Raw genomic sequence first — 18,455 nt, forward strand, 5'->3', positions numbered from 1 at the left:
GCGTGTCACGGCGGCCACATAACCCTAAACCCTGCCTCCCGGCTTCTGAAACCCTTAAAGGGCCAGGAGGCGCCGGCGCCAAGGGGTTAACAGGAAGTGCTATTACCAACAGTATCCCCTATTACAATTTTGTAATAGATTCACAAAAAAAACATATACAGTGAGACATGATGCCGAACATACTAAAAAATAGATCTTGGGTATACATACACTTTAACCAACCAAGGACAGAATTGTGCCCAACTGAACATGGTCTATGGCCTGCAGTAAAGGGCTGCTAATAAATTAAAAGAGGGATGCCCATGTCTGAGAAGCCTTCATGAGTGGTCCTAATGCAAATGCCACAGCAACCAGTTTGTCAACCGCAGACTGCAACATGTTAGACCAACATAAATTCCATTCCTACTCTTGAGGTAAGTTTTCTTGCTGCACAAGACTGACAGCAACTAAGTTTCCTCAATGAGATGCTGTGTAATGGTTAAAATATATCCTCGAACCAGAAATACAGCTAAAATAACAATTGGGCTCCATGCACACTGGGGGTTTTAATAACGCTGGTAACGTTAGCTGTGTAAAGTCACGTTAAAAAAGTGAGTTTTTCAGCGTTTTTTCACATTTGTGTTTTTTAACATTACGAAAAAATAAATAAAAATGTTTTCTAAAAAAAAAGTCCAAGAATACCAGTTTACTGTGTTTTACCACGTTTTTCAGCGTTTTTCAGCATTAGAGCGTTTTTACAGCTAAAAAAAACTCCTCTAGAAACCCACTAGTTCTGTTTTTTTTCCAGCCAAAAAATGCCCCTGTCAAAAAAAGCTGATTACAGTCTATGTGTGCATGGACACATAGGATAACATGCTGGGGGGTTTACTGGTTGTAGAAAAAATACCAAAAACAGCTGTAAAAACATCCAGTGTGCATGAGGATTTATAACCGTTTCTGAAGATTTTGCTACTTTAAATCAGTTATTCTTCACATCAGCAATTCCAATTTGCTGTACTTCAGACAAGTTAATCAGTAATCAGCACATAACCTCTGTTCTGTCACACCTTAGCCTGCCAGATATAGGAGGATACTCTCATTTTCAGCTTGATAGAGAATGCAAGGGCAACAATCACTGTGTATAGAGGAGCTGAACAGTAAAGAATAAGGCATTTTAAAGGAGGGCTTTAGTTTTATTATGGAAATGGTGAGAAGAAGCAAAACCAATGGTAGGTGTCTTTTTATATGCTTTATCGAGATCTTGCACATTGAATCTTACCAATGTTAAAACATTTTTTGTGTGATGTCACATATTTAAAAACAGCTTTAACTACTTCTGTAAAATTTTCCCATAAACTTGGAGCTGCATTGTATAACTTGACAGCTGACATAAAATTCTCCTGTCAAAAAGGTACTTAAATACCTCCTCTTGAAGAGTAGTACAGCATTCAGAGTAATCTTATGCAAGATTCAGATATTTGCTAGCAATTCAAGGGAAGAGTCTCCAAGGTACATACCTCACCTAGAAGGCATTTAAGGAAACATAAATGGCAACTAATGATTTACAGTTATTTCCCAAAATGTTGCTGGTTTAAATCTGCAGTAATTGTGATCTCTCTTTAAGAGAACATTAATCCATTTTTTACGATTTAATTGTTTAAGATCTTATGCAATATGTGTTGAATAAAGTTTGTATGAATATCTACAATAGTGAAGAATAGTTCAGTAGTCATGTGTCATCCACGTGAGCAGGAAAATGCTCCATGCGTTATCTTTTTAGCAATTGTGATGTTAAATCGGAACTTTTGGAATCTCAGTGTGTTAACTGAATTCATGAAAGTATATATTGTTCACATGCTGTTTTATTAAGATGTCAAAACTGCTTTCTGCTTGATTTCTTTACAAAGTTGACCTGTGGTTTATATGGCCATGGGTTGGATATTTAAAGGAGAAGTACAGCCAAAGTTCTTTAGCTGTACTTTTCCTGTGGATCACAGGAGTGCAGTTCATTCTGCACTCCTGTGACTCGTTTTCAGCCAACATCTGGATGAAGCCAGCTGTCGGCTGATGTCACTCAGCCGGTGCAGGCTGGGGAAAGATTCCGACTTTAAGGGGTTTATTTACTAAAGCTGGAGAGTCCAAAATCAGACTCCCTTCTGCATAGAAACCAATCAGCTTCTAACCTCAGCTTGTTCAATGAAGTTTTGGCAATGAAACCTGGAAGCTGATTGGTTTCTATGCAGAAGGGAGTCTGATTTTGGACTCTCCAGCTTTAGTAAATAAACCCCTAAGAGTCTGGAGGGGCACCTGGCTCAGCCTCTCAGCAAGCCGCTGACAGCCTGAGACAGCCGCTCCCTCCCCCTCCATAGTGCTCCAGTGAGCGCTAGGTGGGGGACACAGCAGACAGCAGCTATGACAACTCTACGCTAGGTAGGGGACACAGCAGACAGCAGCTGTGACAACTCTGCTATCAGTGGTCATGTGATCAGTAGGTCCTCACACTTAGAGTCAATGGGGGACAATTGCCGCATCACATCGATGCTGCATTCACCTAGGTAAGGATCTCTTAAGCCTTGCTCATGAGCCATTCAAAAACAATCCAAGCAAAAGCAGGTCAGTCTAGGATAAATGAATACATCATTTACTGTCTACTGAATCTTTAGCATAAAATTCTATATTATATCCTGTAAACAGTGATTTGCTCTTGACATACAGCAAAGTATCTTGAAGCCATATAGTGCCTAAGTTGTTGGCACTTTTGCTTTGTAATGCTGCCATCCTTGGTTTGAGTGCTATAGAAAGTCTATCTGCATGGACTTTGTTCTCAATGTGTATGTGTGAGGTTCTTCAGGCATCAGGTTTCATTGCACAGCCTAAAGACATGAGAATACTGTAGGTTAAAGTGTATTTAAAGCCCAAACATTTTTTTATTAGCATCACAGAGAGTAGGGAAGTGCTGTAACCAGGGGCGGAATGACAACTCATGGGGACCCTGGGCAATAAGAGATAATGGGGTCCCCTGTGTCTCTGCTTACACTCAAGCCAAAGCCACACCCACACAACACCCCACCGACATATTGCAGCTCAGCTGCATAGAAAGGGAATTAAAAATAATAGACATTTTTTTAAAAAACGTTACGGGTTCCCTCCATTCATACCAGTCACATCACGTGTGTGGCCCCACCTCCTTATGACATAATTGACCCAGCATGCCCTAGTTGATGACACCACAAAGAGCGGGATGTCCCTGGGTGGCTCCGCCCTTTACATATTTAAGAACTGTCAAGCCAGCGGAGCAGTCAGACGGCCGGGAGCCAGTGTCAGGAGCGGAGCCTTTTTTTCTTTTTTTCGGGTAGCGGCGGCGGGTTTTGTGATTGAGCTTGGATCTACTTCGGGGGACATTCTTTTATTTTTCTTCTTTTATTAAAGGGCTTGTCAAAGACTGTCTCCTGTCCTTTTATACACTTTTTTTGTGAATGGGTAGTGGTACCATGTACCCCATACTCATTCATATAGGGGGACGGGATCTGGGGGCCCCCTCGCTAAAGGAAGCATCCAGATTCTGATAAGCCCACCATCCACAGACCCCCACAACCACCAGCCAGGGTTGTGGGGAAGAGGCCCTTGTCCCCATCAACATGGGGACAAGGTGCTTTGGGGGGGAGCCCCCTCTACCCCAAAGCACCTCCCTATGTTGAGGGCATGTGGCCTGGTATGGCTCAGAAGGGGGGGTGCTCGCTCTTCCCCCCCCCCTTCCTGACCTGCTGGGTTGCATACTCGGATAAGGTTCTGGTATGGATTTTAGGGGGATTCCCACGCCATATTTAAAAACATTTTGGCATAGGGGTTCCCCTCAAAATCCACACCAGACCTAAAGGGCTTGGTATGGATGGAGGGGGGACCCCATGCCATTTTTCAATTATTTTTTTAATTGCTGGCAATTCTTTCTTTTACATTCAGCTGTCAGTGGGGAACCCTGCTGACAGCTGAAACATTAATGCATGGTTTTCTCTGCTAAAATACTGCATGACTTGATAAAATAACTTATGTGGTATTTTAGAAGCATTTTTTTGGTGAATTCAAACTTTTTTTTTTTAAATGCTATGCGCTATCCTATGATACCGCTTAGTGAATTGTGCCCAGTGAGCCTCTCATTGGGCCCCCTACAGACCCCGAGCCCTCGGACAAATAAATAATAAATAAATGGCTAAATGGCCAGTCTGCCCCTGGTGAAGACAGTTTACTTCTCTAGCACACTGCAAAAATGACAGATATTTGACTGTGTTTCAGCTGGAATGATAAGTCTTTGTTGTGACAACCCCTTAGTAAACAAAATATCAGCCCACCTGGCTAGGGTATCTGATCCCAGGACAAGGGATTGGGAAGGCAATAAACTGTCCACTGAAGACTTGCCAAGAACTTGCATCTAGCAGACTTCTTCCTTATATGCCCTGGGGGTTTAGAGGTACTCACACTGACCTTGTCCTGCAGCTATGGATAGAACTTCTTTCAGGCCTTCCACTGGGCTTGTTCTTTTCCTGGCTATGCATGCTGTCCTTCCCTGGGGGAATGTAAGGGCAGTAGAGCTCCCTCCTTCACTTTTCCTCCTTTCTCCAACCTCTAGCCTGGAAGCAGAACCACCCCCCTTCTTTGGGACTCAGGCTACACAGGCTACACTCTCCCAGGCTACACGGCAGCACCTCAGCCATTCATCTTCCACCCACCTCCCCTGCTGGCCAGGCTCTGTCATACTTATAAGCCATTCTGCCACACTGCCAGGACTCCTGCCTGGGATTGGTCAGACTCCCATAAATATGCAGATAAGCCCCTCCTCACCTCTGCCTACTGATTTCTAGAAGCTTCTCCATGCTTCTAGAGCAGGAGGAGGTACCAGAGGACCAACCTGTAGAGCACTCCAGCTTAACCTGAAGTAACCCTCTCACTCACACCAAGGCTTCTAGCAAGCCTCTAACTATACTCAATAAATTATCTACACTAGAGGGTGCTACACATGATATTGAGCCACATAACAGTCAGGTACATACAGTTGTGTCCAAAATTATTCAACCCCCAATGCTGTAAAGGGGTTTAGGGACTATAGTGTACATTTGGAATTGTATTCAGAATCAAATCCTACAAGGACGTTGTAACTACCCAAATGCAACTAAAATGACATCAATTGTTTATGTAATACAGTAGTAAATGGTTCTTATGTGGTTTCTTCATTGCCACAATTATTCAACCCCTTAAAGACTACCACTCTGAAGAACAGAGGTTCATACAGGTGCTTTCCATCAGGTATTGAAAACACCTGTGGATGTCACCGAGCAGCAATCAAGCATAATAAGCACCAATTAGGCAGCTTTAAAATGACTGTGATACTCAGCTCCTTCTAGACATTTACTGGTGTGGTTACAAACATGGTGAAGGCAAGAGAATGGTCCAGGAAGACAAGAGAAGAGGTGATTTCTCTTCACAGGAAGGGCAATGGCTATAAGAAGATTGCAAAGATGTTAAACATACCAAGAGACACCTTAGGAAGCATCATTCGCAAATTCAAGGCAAAGGGCACTGTTGAAACGCTACCTGGTCGTGGCAGAAAGAAGATGCTGACTTCGACTGCTGTGCGCTACCTGAAGCGTAGAGTGGAGAGAAGTCCCCGTGTGACTGCTGAGGAACTGAGAAAAGATTTGTCAGATGTGGGTACAGAAGTTTCAGCCCAGACAATAAGACGCACACTGCGTAATGAAGGCCTCCGTGCCAGAACTCCCAGGCGTACCCCCTTGCTGTCTCCAAAGAATAAGAAGAGTCGACTGCAGTATGCCAAAAGCCATGTGGACAAACCACAAAAGTTGTGGGATAGTGTTCTGTGGACTGATGAAACAAAATTAGAACTGTTTGGGCCCATGGATCAACGCTATGTTTGGAGGAGGAAGAACAAGGCCTATGATGAAAAGAACACCTTGCCTACTGTGAAGCATGGTGGAGGGTCAATCATGCTTTGGGGCTGTTTTGCTTCTGCAGGTACAGGGAAGCTTCAGCGTGTGCAAGGTACCATGAATTCTCTTCAGTACCAGGAGATATTGGATGGAAACGTGATGCAGTCCGTCACACACCTGAGGCTTGGGAGACGTTGGACCTTTCAACAGGACAATGATCCCAAGCATACCTCCAAGTCCACTAGAGCATGGTTGCAGAGGAAAGGCTGGAACATTTTGGAGTGGCCATCGCAGTCACCAGACTTAAATCCGATTGAGAACCTCTGGTGGGACTTAAAGAAAGCAGTTGCAGTGCGCAAGCCTAAGAATGTGACTGAACTGGAGGCCTTTGCCCATGAAGAATGGGCGAAGATACCCGTAGATCGCTGCAAGACACTTGTGTCAAGCTATGCTTCACGTTTAAAAGCTGTTATAACTGTAAAAGGATGCTGTACTAAGTACTAAGATTGAATGTCACTTGGGGGTTGAATAAAACTGATAATGCTGTGAGCACAGAAAAGACATTTGTGGTTATTTCATTATAACTGTTATGTTATATTTGTCTGACCTACAAGTGCCTCTTTAATGTAAATGTAAGCAAGATGACTGAATGATCAAAAGCAATGTCAAACTGGCCAAAACACTCAATTTCAGTGGGGGTTGAATAATTTTGGACACAACTGTATTAGCTATCTTGCATCCCATCCAAAAAGATTATTGTTAAAAGGAAAAGAAAATACAAAAAAAAAGGCAAAGACAAACAAATGGAGCACTCAGCCCATTTCATTGGGGACCATTACAAAAAAAAAACTGAAAGAGAGAGGGGAAAAGAAAAGAAAAAAATAAAAGTAAGGGGAGGAGATAATCTCACTCCTTCCCAGCACAAAGTCTAGCATAGTCCTGAGAGCAGGTGAATAATGTCCAGTGGAACCACCTCCTATGGAATTTTTCCTCCCTACCATGCAGGGAGGCAGAAAGACTCTCCAGAGAGTGTGAGAGCGTGGGGGAAGACACCTGCCTCCAGAGAACCAAGATACATGACATCTGCTGGATCAACATGGATTGTTTTTTTATGCAGTCCCACACCTGAGACCAAAAACTATCCAGATTATACAGGTCCAGAAGATATGAAGGATGGTGCCTTCCTCTTCCTTTCAACCCCAGCAAACATTCAAGCAGCAAAAGACTTTAATAGGTTTGGGTGTTTAGTTTCACTTTAGATACCAAATCAGGTTCCTGGTAAACTAACAGTGAAAATGACTTGTCTAGGAAACCATCCCATAGTATTAATAGCATTTAGATTGGAAATGTTGCCTTTGAGGATAAAACAATGAGGGGTATTATCAAGTAACTCAGTAACAAGATTAGAAGTAAAGCTGGGTATACATGGACCAAAAATTGACTAGTTTAGCAGTCTGCTGCAGCAATACTCCCCAATATATCTTAATGAAAATGTTATTTTCACTGCAAGTTTTGAAATTTGACCGTAACAAGCACCTTATTGAAGATACCTTTATTCTATAGGTACCTGTCTCTTTTGAGTGTAAACACAGCTCCTATCTTTTATTTTCTTTCAGGGATACATTCAGTGCATGTTCATTCACCAGACCATGACTCACAAGGACCTTCCTTCTCCACCAGCTACAACCACATACAGTATTCTGCAGTCCATCAGCCACTGGCATCATCACAGTATCATGTTAATACTGGATATTACCAAGCGGAGGACTGGTGTTCCAATGGAATATATGATTTGAAACGGATTCCTTCTGACAGCTTGTTTTCTATTGACAATGACATTGTGGATTTGCCACCTGCAAAGAAGGCTAGGGTTAGCCCCTGTGCTGGAAGAGTTAAAGATGAGTTGTGTGTTGTTTGTGGAGACAAAGCCTCTGGCTACCATTACAATGCTTTGACATGTGAAGGATGCAAAGGTAAATTGTTCTGCATTATATATTGCATATACTGTATTGCATAAGATCTGCCTATTATAGTAACTGTGTAGCAAGAAATCATTTTGACAGGTTAAGATAGTTATCCTGGTTGTTAAAGCAGGAATTCATTTTATTGGTTTAAATATTTAGCAAATACATTTTGTATGAAACCGATCTCAGAATTTTAGTTAAAGATGAATTCCAAGCAGATTGCAAAGACACAAAAATAATCCAGCTCTGTATGTATTAATAAATGTATTTTCAAAATAATGCAGTAGTGGTACCTACATTTGACATGATATCAACCTCTTGCAATCCCCTGTGCTGCAGAACTCAGCCTGGGAGAGGGGAGTCAATCTCTGGGTCTAGGAATTTGCTGATCACAGGTGACAAAGATGAGGTTATTATAGTGCTTCTCCTTTTACTGTCCAGTGTAACTGCTCCTTCTAGTAGGTTGTTAAGCCAGATCCTGCTTCTGCGCTATTTTTCTTATCACACAGCTAAGGGAGGTCAGAAATTCAATCTCTTAACTCAGATCTCACGTCTTCACAGCTTCAATACTGTCTAAGGAAAATTTTACGTATGAGAGGCCTCCTTGCAGTAGTCTCAGGCCACCAACAGGATCTTAGAGATAACACAGTGCAAGGTTGGGGATGCATTTTAGGAGCAGGAAAATAAAATTGATCAATACTGGAGCAGTGTGTACCACCCAGTAGGCCAACTACCCCTTTCCAAACAGAGCTTTTTTACCTCATGTGATCAAACGTTTGCAGATCTTCCATTAAGGACTCTTTACTCCTAAGCTGGCCAAACACTGAGTACATTTTGACTGGTTCCTAGTGAGCATGCTGAAATTTGATCAATGGATGGTCATATCGGAACCAGGCAGAAAATTGCCACCCAAACAGTGCCAAGCACTATTTGGGTATTCTGACAGTTGACATCCTTCTACTCAGTTTAACATTAATTGAAGAATCTGTTGGATTTACTTCTTTCAGCCTGTGAGGTGTATGCCCAACTTTAATACTGATCCCTAGTGGGAACCTAACACTTAATCCCTAGTAGGAACCAAACACCAACTTTGACCTTCAGTCCAGCTGGAGTATTCTATTTCCTGGACCAGGAACAAAGTATCCCAGACACTCTGGGTCAGGGGCGGACTGACAACTCATGGGGCCCCCGGGCAATAGGGGATCATGGGGCCCCTGTGTCCTTGCCCAAACTCAAAAAAGCCTATTAAAAAGGTACCAGGGGCATCTCATGGGGCCCCCTATTGACCCCGGGCCCTCGGGCAGTGCCAGAGTTTCCAAATGGTCAGTTCGCCCCTGCCCTGGGCCATCACAAAGGACACTTACATGGTGACCTATGCTCTTGCCCTACAGGGACATAAGGAGCTTTCATTAATACAGAGTCTTCCATCACACAGGTGCAGTCTCTACTCCTCCATATTGTACACCACATACAACTGAAGTGGACTGATCCTTTAACCAGCGTTCTATTTTTTTAAAGATAAAATTGCTGTTATTATTTCTTTTGATTTCCATTTTAAGATAGCAAAAATATAAAATACTGAATATTACAGTGTGCAATGCTAAATGACAATATTTGATTTTGACAGGTATCAAGGAGACTGTACCACAATTGTAGAGTATGTAGTGCTACCCTCTTGAGGGCCACTGGATTTTGCTGGGTCCCCCCTAAGCTTTGCACAGCCAGGCAACACGCATTTTCAGCACTTTCTCCCAGAGTCAGTAAAATAGTCCTTGAGCTTGTTTTTGTTTTCTTTATTAGGGGTTAACAACTTGGATGGGGTCTAGGGGTATATGGGATGCTCAAGGAACTGTAAATCTTGAGGACAACGTCTTCGCAAACACTGTACAAAATGTGGATCAAAAATTAGCAACAGTATCTTTAAAGGAGCACTGAGTCCCCATTGGTGTACCTCCTCAGACCTCAGCTGTCCTGAGGGTATCCCTGGGGAAGGGTTTTAAGAATCCACTGTAAAGCAGTCCCAGATGAGGACTAGTTGGGTATTGCACCTGACCACCCTCTCCCTTCTGTGGCCCAAGGGTTGTAGGAGTACTCACACTATACTGTCCTGTAGTTTAGTGGGCTGCAGCCTTACGCTGGGCTGGCTCCTTCCCTGCTGACAGGCTAGCTTCCCAAGGAAGGCAGTGGAGCTCCTCCTGTGTGCTTCAGCCTGTAGGTAGGCCCCCTCTCAGGCTCCATGCTCCCAGTACATTCCTTCAGCTAATCTTCCACCCGACTCCCCTGCTACACAGGCTCTCTCACATTTAAGGGTTGCTCTTAGCCACCATGCCTAGCCTCCTGCCTGGGGATTGGCCAAGTTCCCTTAAACATGCAAATCTAGGCCTCCTCCCCTCTTCTAGAAAGTTCCTCCAGTTTCTAGAAAGGTGGGAGGGCTCAAGAAGCCCTGACCTGTAGATCCTCTCAGCCTGCACTGAGGTAACCTCACTGCCTCACTCCATATGCCACCAAGGGCCCCGACGTGAAAGAAGTGCCATCCAAGGGCCCAAAGAAAGACTGACGTGTTTCGAGGGAAACCCTCTTCCTCAGAGCCCTTGGTGGCATATGTTGCATGTTTCCAGCGACCGTCGTATGTTATGCGATTTGTCACCTCTTGTTTGTGAGAATATTTTAATTACAATTCAATAAACTGGTATCTGGGATAATGAGCTAAGCCAGTGTGCTCTTGTTTCATTTTTTTCTGCAGTTATATCTGATTTCCCCCTCTCGTATATGGGAGCAGCAAGGCTTGGCCTATCCGCCTGAAATTTCACATACATCTGGGTTCCACTATACTTCCCTGTCTTCAACCCTTTGCACCCATGTGCAGAAGCTTTTGCAATTTTTGACTCATCCCAGGCTTCTAACAAGCTTTGGACTATACACACAAAATCCTGCCTAAACTACAGCACACTATATTTGTTTTTGTTACCATAATTTCAATAAAAATATAAGATTTAATATAAAAGGTGAGAGTCAAACAAGATCAGGGTTCAAATCAGATAGAAATGAGGGCATACCCAAATAGCTGGGCTGGCTCAAGCAGCGATGGTCTGCTGTCAGGGCAACAAAGAATTGCTCTCAAATGTGTTTGTGAAATGTTTTATCCACTGAAGACATATAATGTTTTATTATTCTACAAAGGGCACATAGAAACTCCATCTGCTCAAAATATGTGATCTATACTGTAGATGTTTTCCTTATTCCACTTTAAATCTAACCACGTTTTACAGCTCTTGTGTCATATAACATTCAGTAAAATATTGTATTTTCTTTAGGGCAAAGGTTGTCTGCTAAGATTAGACATAGCAGGTCATGACCATAGTTATCACAATGCTAGCTGTTAAATCTATAAAATGGTACCAATAGCATATAGAATCTCCCAAAAGGCATGTGTGCACTAGCAGTTCTAACATGCACTTTAAAAGACTACTACATATATAGTATCTTTGCAGAAAGCCTCAAAAGCCTGAAATCCCACTGTATACCTCCTAACCCTCTTGTGTTGAACTATATTGTTGCTCTATATTGTTGTCTCCCATTATATTGTAAAGCGCTGAGCACACAGTTGGCGCTATATAAATCCTGTATAATAATAATAATAATATACCATAATGTAAAATGCTGCTAGAACTTGCATGGTTGCAGTGTAGATTGCCACTTCTCAACATCTGCGGCTTCTTATTGGGCAAGAAGAGTGATGGGTGGCTCCCTGGCCAATAGCAAGGTGCACAAAGTTAGAGAGAGGGAATACATGATGCCAATGCAAGCTCTGGTTGCAGTTTCCATATTAGAGGACCCCAGGATTTCAAGCTCCTGGAACATTCAGAAAATGTATTGAATACATATAGCATGTCTGCAAATCAGAAGAGGAGTCAGTTTAACACAGTAGAACTGTCCCACAGGTTTGCTTTAACCTCTCGGGTCCGGCTGCTCGCAAATGTGCGGCCTCCCGGCGGCTGGGCCTTGATGCCGAGCGGCCGCACATTTGCGTGCAATTAAGAAAATCATATGTGCTGAGAGCGTGCATCCTGCGAGCTCCTAGCACACATGTCCGGTACTCACGGTAAGATCCCGATCTCCTCTTTCGATCGGAACCTTTCCCGATCATGTGACCACCGTGACGGCGAATCACGGCGGTCACATGACCATAAAACCCTGCCCCACCTCCCGGCTTCTGAAATCCTTAAAGGGTCAGGAGGCACCAAGGGGTTAAAGTGCACAGTTTAGTTACAAAGAAAACCAACAAACTAATACACTGGCAAAAATGCAGTCATCTCCCACCCATACCTCCCAACTGAGAATGGAAAGAGGGACACCTATTAGCAAAAAGTATGGGCAAAGGACACACCCCTGCCACGCCCCCATAACACAGAGTAATAATACACAAAATAGTTAAACCCACAAGTGCTCTTTTACTACTACTATTGCTTTATACTTTCTTCTGAAAATTACAAATGCAATAATTTAGAAATTGGATGAAAGTTTCAGCACAGTAAAACACTTTTCGATGGGTAAACAGTTCATTATACACTCACCAGCCACTTTATCAGGCACACCTTGCTAGTACCAAGTTGGACCCCCTTTTGCCTTCAGAACTGCCTTAATTCTTTGTGGCATAGGCTCAACAAGGTGTTGGAAACATTCCTCAGAGATTTGGTTCATAATGACATGAGTTGTTGTTGCCATTCTTTCATCTTGAACCAGTCTGCCCATTATCCTCTGACCCCTGACATTAACAAGGCATTTTCGTCCACACAACTGCCGCTCACTGGATATTTTCTCTTTTTTGGACCATTCTCTGCAAACCCTAGAGATGGTTGTGTGTGAAATCACAGTGGTTCAGCAGTTTTTAAAATACTCAGACCAGCCTGTTTGGGACCAACAAACATGCTACATTCAAATGCACTTAAATCCCCTTTCTTCCCCATTCTGATGCTCAGTGTGAACTTCAGCAAGTTGTCTTCACCACATCTAGACGACTAAATGCATAGAGTTGCTGCCATGTGTTTGGCTGATTAGCAATTTGTGTTATTAAGCAGTTAAACAGGTGTACCTAATAAAGTGGCTGGTGAGTGTATATACAGGTATATACATTAGACCAAAATGATCAAATTATGAGCAAAGAGGGACAGAGGGGCTTTGTTCAAAAAAAGAGAGACAGTCCCTCCAAATCAGGGACAGCTAGAAGCTATGCATACCTTCAAACATGCAAATTTTTATAATTCCCTACAATAATGACAGGTCCACTTTACCTGTTGGGCAGCAAAACCACTCATCATAGTGATAAATCAGTAGTGAGCTGCAGAAAAAAATGTAAGCCAACCTTCAACACTACATTGAGCGTGAATGGTAATGAACCCTGGGATTTGCAGATCCTGGAGAGTTTGAGAAGTCCATAGATATCTGCAGGCACGGTTTGCTGTAACTTGTTTAGAATTGCACAATTGACAGATGACATAAATTGATTCCATTCCACAAATGTAGCTAAGATCACTGTGTAAAAAAAGGGTGTATTAAAAAAAAGAGTTATATTGGGTAGTTTTTGGTAGCATTACTGCTGTGTGTGCCTGGCCCTTTATTTGATTTTTGAGGTTTAGGCAGGAGAAAACAAATTCCAGCTTGCAACGTAAAAAAGAATTTGAAAAATAAGCTGATTGGGTTGTAGAGTTCTATTTTAGTCTGTTATCTTGTTTAGGGAAAAATTCAGTAATATTTTTGGTAATCACACATTTTGAGCTAGTGCAATGATTACCTGACAGCAAGAATTTGTCTGCTTGACTTAAAGTGCTACTAAACCCACAACAGTAAAATCAGTCTGTATATGCAGTAAAGCATGCTTGATATACTCACTGTGGATCCTAAGGGGTTAATCCTCTGTGTAAAAATGCTATTTGATCCTGACTTCTCTGATCTTCCCCTTCTTCTAGTGCCTTCTTATCTCCTGGTAAGACATATCATGTGGAGACACTCTGTACATGCTCAGTTTGGTGTGTATTGCTGGAGAGGTTTTTTTTTTTCTTGGGAGAGTGCAGCACTGTCCAGACAGAGTTCAGGGGCTTTGCATCCTCCTAGAGCAGAAAGAAAACTCCTCCTACAAGTTTTAACTAGTGCTCTGCTGAACACTGATAGAAGTCACAAGACTGCTCTAACTGCGGATAAGAAAATATATTTAGCAGTTTATATTTACTAAAATAATTGCATTTTTATGTTTTGTGTACTGTGGGAGAACAGACATAGTGAATGAAGGGTCCTGGGATTAGTAATACTTTAAATTCTTTCTCTGTATAACAAAGACTGATAGAACTCAGATAGCCCTACAGAATGTAATTTTACTTCCATCTTATAGACTGGCTGTGAAAATGCAGAGTAGCTAGTTGCATAGTTCCTGTGGAAAGCTACTAACCAGGAAGTATAGCCTGTCTATGAACAAATAATATATAGCGGCAATATACAGTATGTATTTATATATATAGTATCTAAGGAAAGAACACTGCTACAGTAACAGGCATCCCACCCTTCATCAGGTTCACAAGTCTTCAAGTGAAAAGACCAAATCCAGCTGTTATTCACATGTGTATACACATATCACAGGATATACAAAATCAGGAATTCTATCTCTTGATTCTATGAATTCTTGGTTATCATAGAGGTCAATATGTCATACCAAAAAATCATCACTGCAGAAGTTCTCTCCAAAACCCTTCAAGTCAGTCCAAACAAAGCACAGTTTTGGAGCTATGGCAATGTGCAATGCCAAATTAAGTACAATGATACCTCAGTAAATGGTGTACAATTGGACCCCCCCCAAGCTACAGTTTCAGAGGTGCTGTGCGCCCTATAAACTTCAGTCAGTGTTCTGTGCAGAAAAGCTGTGTTTGTCTATGTGCAAAATATTAAATTACACATTATTTTGGATTTAGACAGGCAGAAATTAAGCTGACCATTAGAGATGAGCAAATCGAAGTAGGCGAAGTGGAATTCGTTTCGAATATTAGGAAAATTTCGATTCGCGTCGAATCCGAAAATAAGCAGACTTCGGATGCGCGAATCGAAATTTTTCCTAAAATGGCGGCGACATGTGCGGCGACGGAGCGGGGATGTCTGGGAAGGTGCGCAGACAAGGCGCGCTGACCCATAATGCATTCATTCATGACATGTGATCGCATTAGCCAATCAGCAGCCAGCCAGCCAGCACAGTGTAATGGTCGAGCTATAAATGGCGGCCATTTTAGAATTCTCCATTTGCCTCCAGTCATTCAACAGAGGCAGACCTGGCTGTATTCAGGGAGAGAGTTAGGGACAGAGAAACATTACTTAGGGACACAGAAACGTTAGTTAGGGCCACAGAATCGTTACTTAGGGCCATAGAAACGTTACATAGGGCCACAGAAACTTTACTTAGGGCCACAGAATTGTTAGTTAGGGCCACAGAAACGTTACTTAGGGACACAGAATTGTTACTCAGGGACAGACAGAATTGTTACTGAGGGATACAGAATTGTTACTGAGGGCCACAGAATCGTTACTTAGGGCCACAGAAACGTTACTTAGGGCCACAGAATTGTTACTTAGGGACAGACACAGAATTGTTACTGAGGGACACAGATTTGTTACTGAGGGCCACAGAATCGTTACTTAGGGCCACAGAATTGTTACTTAGGGACAGACACAGAATTGTTACTGAGGGACACAGATTTGTTACTGAGGGCCACAGAATCGTTACTGAGGGCCACAGAAACGTTACTTAGGGCCACAGAATTGTTACTTAGGGACAGACACAGAATTGTTATTGAGGGACACAGAATTGTTACTGAGGGCCACAGAACCGTTACTTAGGGCCACAGAAACGTTACTTAGGGCCACAGAATTGTTACTTAGGGACAGACACAGAATTGTTACTGAGGGACACAGATTTGTTACTGAGGGCCACAGAATCGTTACTTAGGGCCACAGAATTGTTACTTAGGGACAGACACAGAATTGTTACTGAGGGACACAGATTTGTTACTGAGGGCCACAGAATCGTTACTTAGGGCCACAGAAACGTTACTTAGGGCCACAGAAACGTTACTTAGGGCCACAGAATTGTTACTTAGGGACAGACACAGAATTGTTATTGAGGGACACAGAATTGTTACTGAGGGCCACAGAACCGTTACTTAGGGCCACAGAAACGTTACTTAGGGCCACAGAATTGTTACTTAGGGACAGACACAGAATTGTTACTGAGGGACACAGATTTGTTACTGAGGGCCACAGAATCGTTAGTTAGGGCCACAGAAACGTTACTTAGGGACACAGAATTGTTACTCAGGGACAGACACAGAATTGTTACTGAGGGATACAGAATAGTTACTGAGGGCCACAGAATCGTTACTTAAGGCCACAGAAACGTTACTTAGGGCCACAGAAACGTTACTTAGGGCCACAGAATTGTTACTTAGGGACAGACACAGAATTGTTATTGAGGGACACAGAATTGTTACTGAGGGCCACAGAACCGTTACTTAGGGTCACAGAAACGTTACTTAGGGCCACAGAATTGTTACTTAGGGACAGACACAGAATTGTTACTGAGGGCCACAGATTTGTTACTGAGGGCCACAGAAACGTTACTTAGGGCCACAGAAACGTTACTTAGGGCCACAGAATCGTTACTTAGGGCCACAGAAACGTTACTTAGGGCCACAGAAACGTTACTTAGGGCCACAGAATTGTTACTCAGGGACAGACACAGAATTGTTACTGAGGGATACAGAATTGTTACTGAGGGACACAGAACCGTTACTTAGGGCCACAGAAACGTTACTTAGGGCCACAGAATTGTTACTTAGGGACAGACACAGAATTGTTACTGAGGGACACAGATTTGTTACTGAGGGCCACAGAAACGTTACTTAGGGCCACAGAATCGTTACTTAGGGCCACAGAATCGTTACTTAGGGCCACAGAAATGTTACTTAGGGCCACAGAAACTTTACTTAGGGCCACAGAATTGTTACTTAGGGACAGACACAGAATTGTTACTGAGGGACACAGAATTGTTACTGAGGGCCACAGAACCGTTACTTAGGGCCACAGAAACGTTACTTAGGGACACAGAATTGTTACTCAGGGACAGACACAGAATTGTTACTGAGGGATACAGAATTGTTACTGAGGGACACAGAAACGTTACTTAGGGCCACAGAAACGTTACTTAGGGCCACAGAATTGTTACTTAGGGACAGACACAGAATTGTTACTGAGGGACACAGATTTGTTACTGAGGGCCACAGAATCGTTAGTTAGGGCCACAGAAACGTTACTTAGGGACACAGAATTGTTACTCAGGGACAGACACAGAATTGTTACTGAGGGATACAGAATTGTTACTGAGGGCCACAGAATCGTTACTTAAGGCCACAGAAACGTTACTTAGGGCCACAGAAACGTTACTTAGGGACACAGAATTGTTACTCAGGGACAGACACAGAATTGTTACTGAGGGATACAGAATTGTTACTGAGGGACACAGAAACGTTACTTAGGGCCACAGAAACGTTACTTAGGGCCACAGAATTGTTACTTAGGGACAGACACAGAATTGTTACTGAGGGACACAGAATTGTTACTGAGGGCCACAGAACCGTTACTTAGGGACACAGAAACGTTACTTAGGGCCACAGAATCGTTACTTAGGGCCACAGAAACGTTACTTAGGGCCACAGAAACTTTACTTAGGGCCACAGAATTGTTACTTAGGGCCACAGAAACGTTACTTAGGGCCACAGAATTGTTACTTAGGGACAGACACAGAATTGTTACTGAGGGACACAGAATTGTTACTGAGGGCCACAGTACCGTTACTTAGGGCCACAGAAACGTTACATAGGGACACAGAATTGTTACTCAGGGACAGACACAGAATTGTTACTGAGGGCCACAGAACTGTTACTGAGGGCCACAGAACTGTTACTTAGGGCCACAGAAACGTTACTTAGGGCCACAGAAACGTTGCTTAGGGCTACAGAAACGTTACTGAGGGCCACAGAAACGTTACTTAGGGCCACAGAATCGTTACTTAGGGACAGACACAGAATTGTTATTGAGGGACACAGAATTGTTACTGAGGGCCACAGATCCGTTACTTAGGGCCACAGAAACGTTACTTAGGGCCACAGAATTGTTACTTAGGGACAGACACAGAATTGTTACTGAGGGACACAGATTTGTTACTGAGGGCCACAGAATCGTTACTTAGGGCCACAGAATTGTTACTTAGGGACAGACACAGAATTGTTACTGAGGGACACAGATTTGTTACTGAGGGCCACAGAATCGTTACTTAGGGCCACAGAAACGTTACTTAGGGCCACAGAAACGTTACTTAGGGCCACAGAATTGTTACTTAGGGACAGACACAGAATTGTTATTGAAGGACACAGAATTGTTACTGAGGGCCACAGAACCGTTACTTAGGGCCACAGAAACGTTACTTAGGGCCACAGAATTGTTACTTAGGGACAGACACAGAATTGTTACTGAGGGACAA

At 43.0% G+C, this 18,455-nt stretch overlaps 1 protein-coding gene across 2 annotated transcripts in view; it reads left to right on the forward strand.

Moving 5' to 3' along the window:
• Positions 1-18,455, forward strand: part of NR1H4 (nuclear receptor subfamily 1 group H member 4) — a 143,416-nt gene that overhangs the window by 46,251 nt on the left and 78,710 nt on the right. Inside the window, exons 1-2 of one of the 2 annotated variants that reach the window (XM_089694208.1) lie at positions 1,085-1,208; positions 7,535-7,891. In XM_089694208.1, coding sequence (XP_089550334.1) covers positions 1,178-1,208; positions 7,535-7,891 — 388 coding nt within the window. In that variant the 5' untranslated portion in view covers positions 1,085-1,177. Of the gene's footprint in view, positions 1-1,084; positions 1,209-7,534; positions 7,892-18,455 lie in introns of those variants that run through there. The other variant, XM_089694203.1, reaches the window with a different exon arrangement.

The sequence above is a fragment of the Staurois parvus genome, unplaced genomic scaffold, assembly GCF_062004578.1.
Source record: "Staurois parvus isolate SC_StPar_1 unplaced genomic scaffold, SC_StPar_1.0 ptg000025l, whole genome shotgun sequence".
Lineage (NCBI taxonomy): Eukaryota > Metazoa > Chordata > Amphibia > Anura > Ranidae > Staurois > Staurois parvus.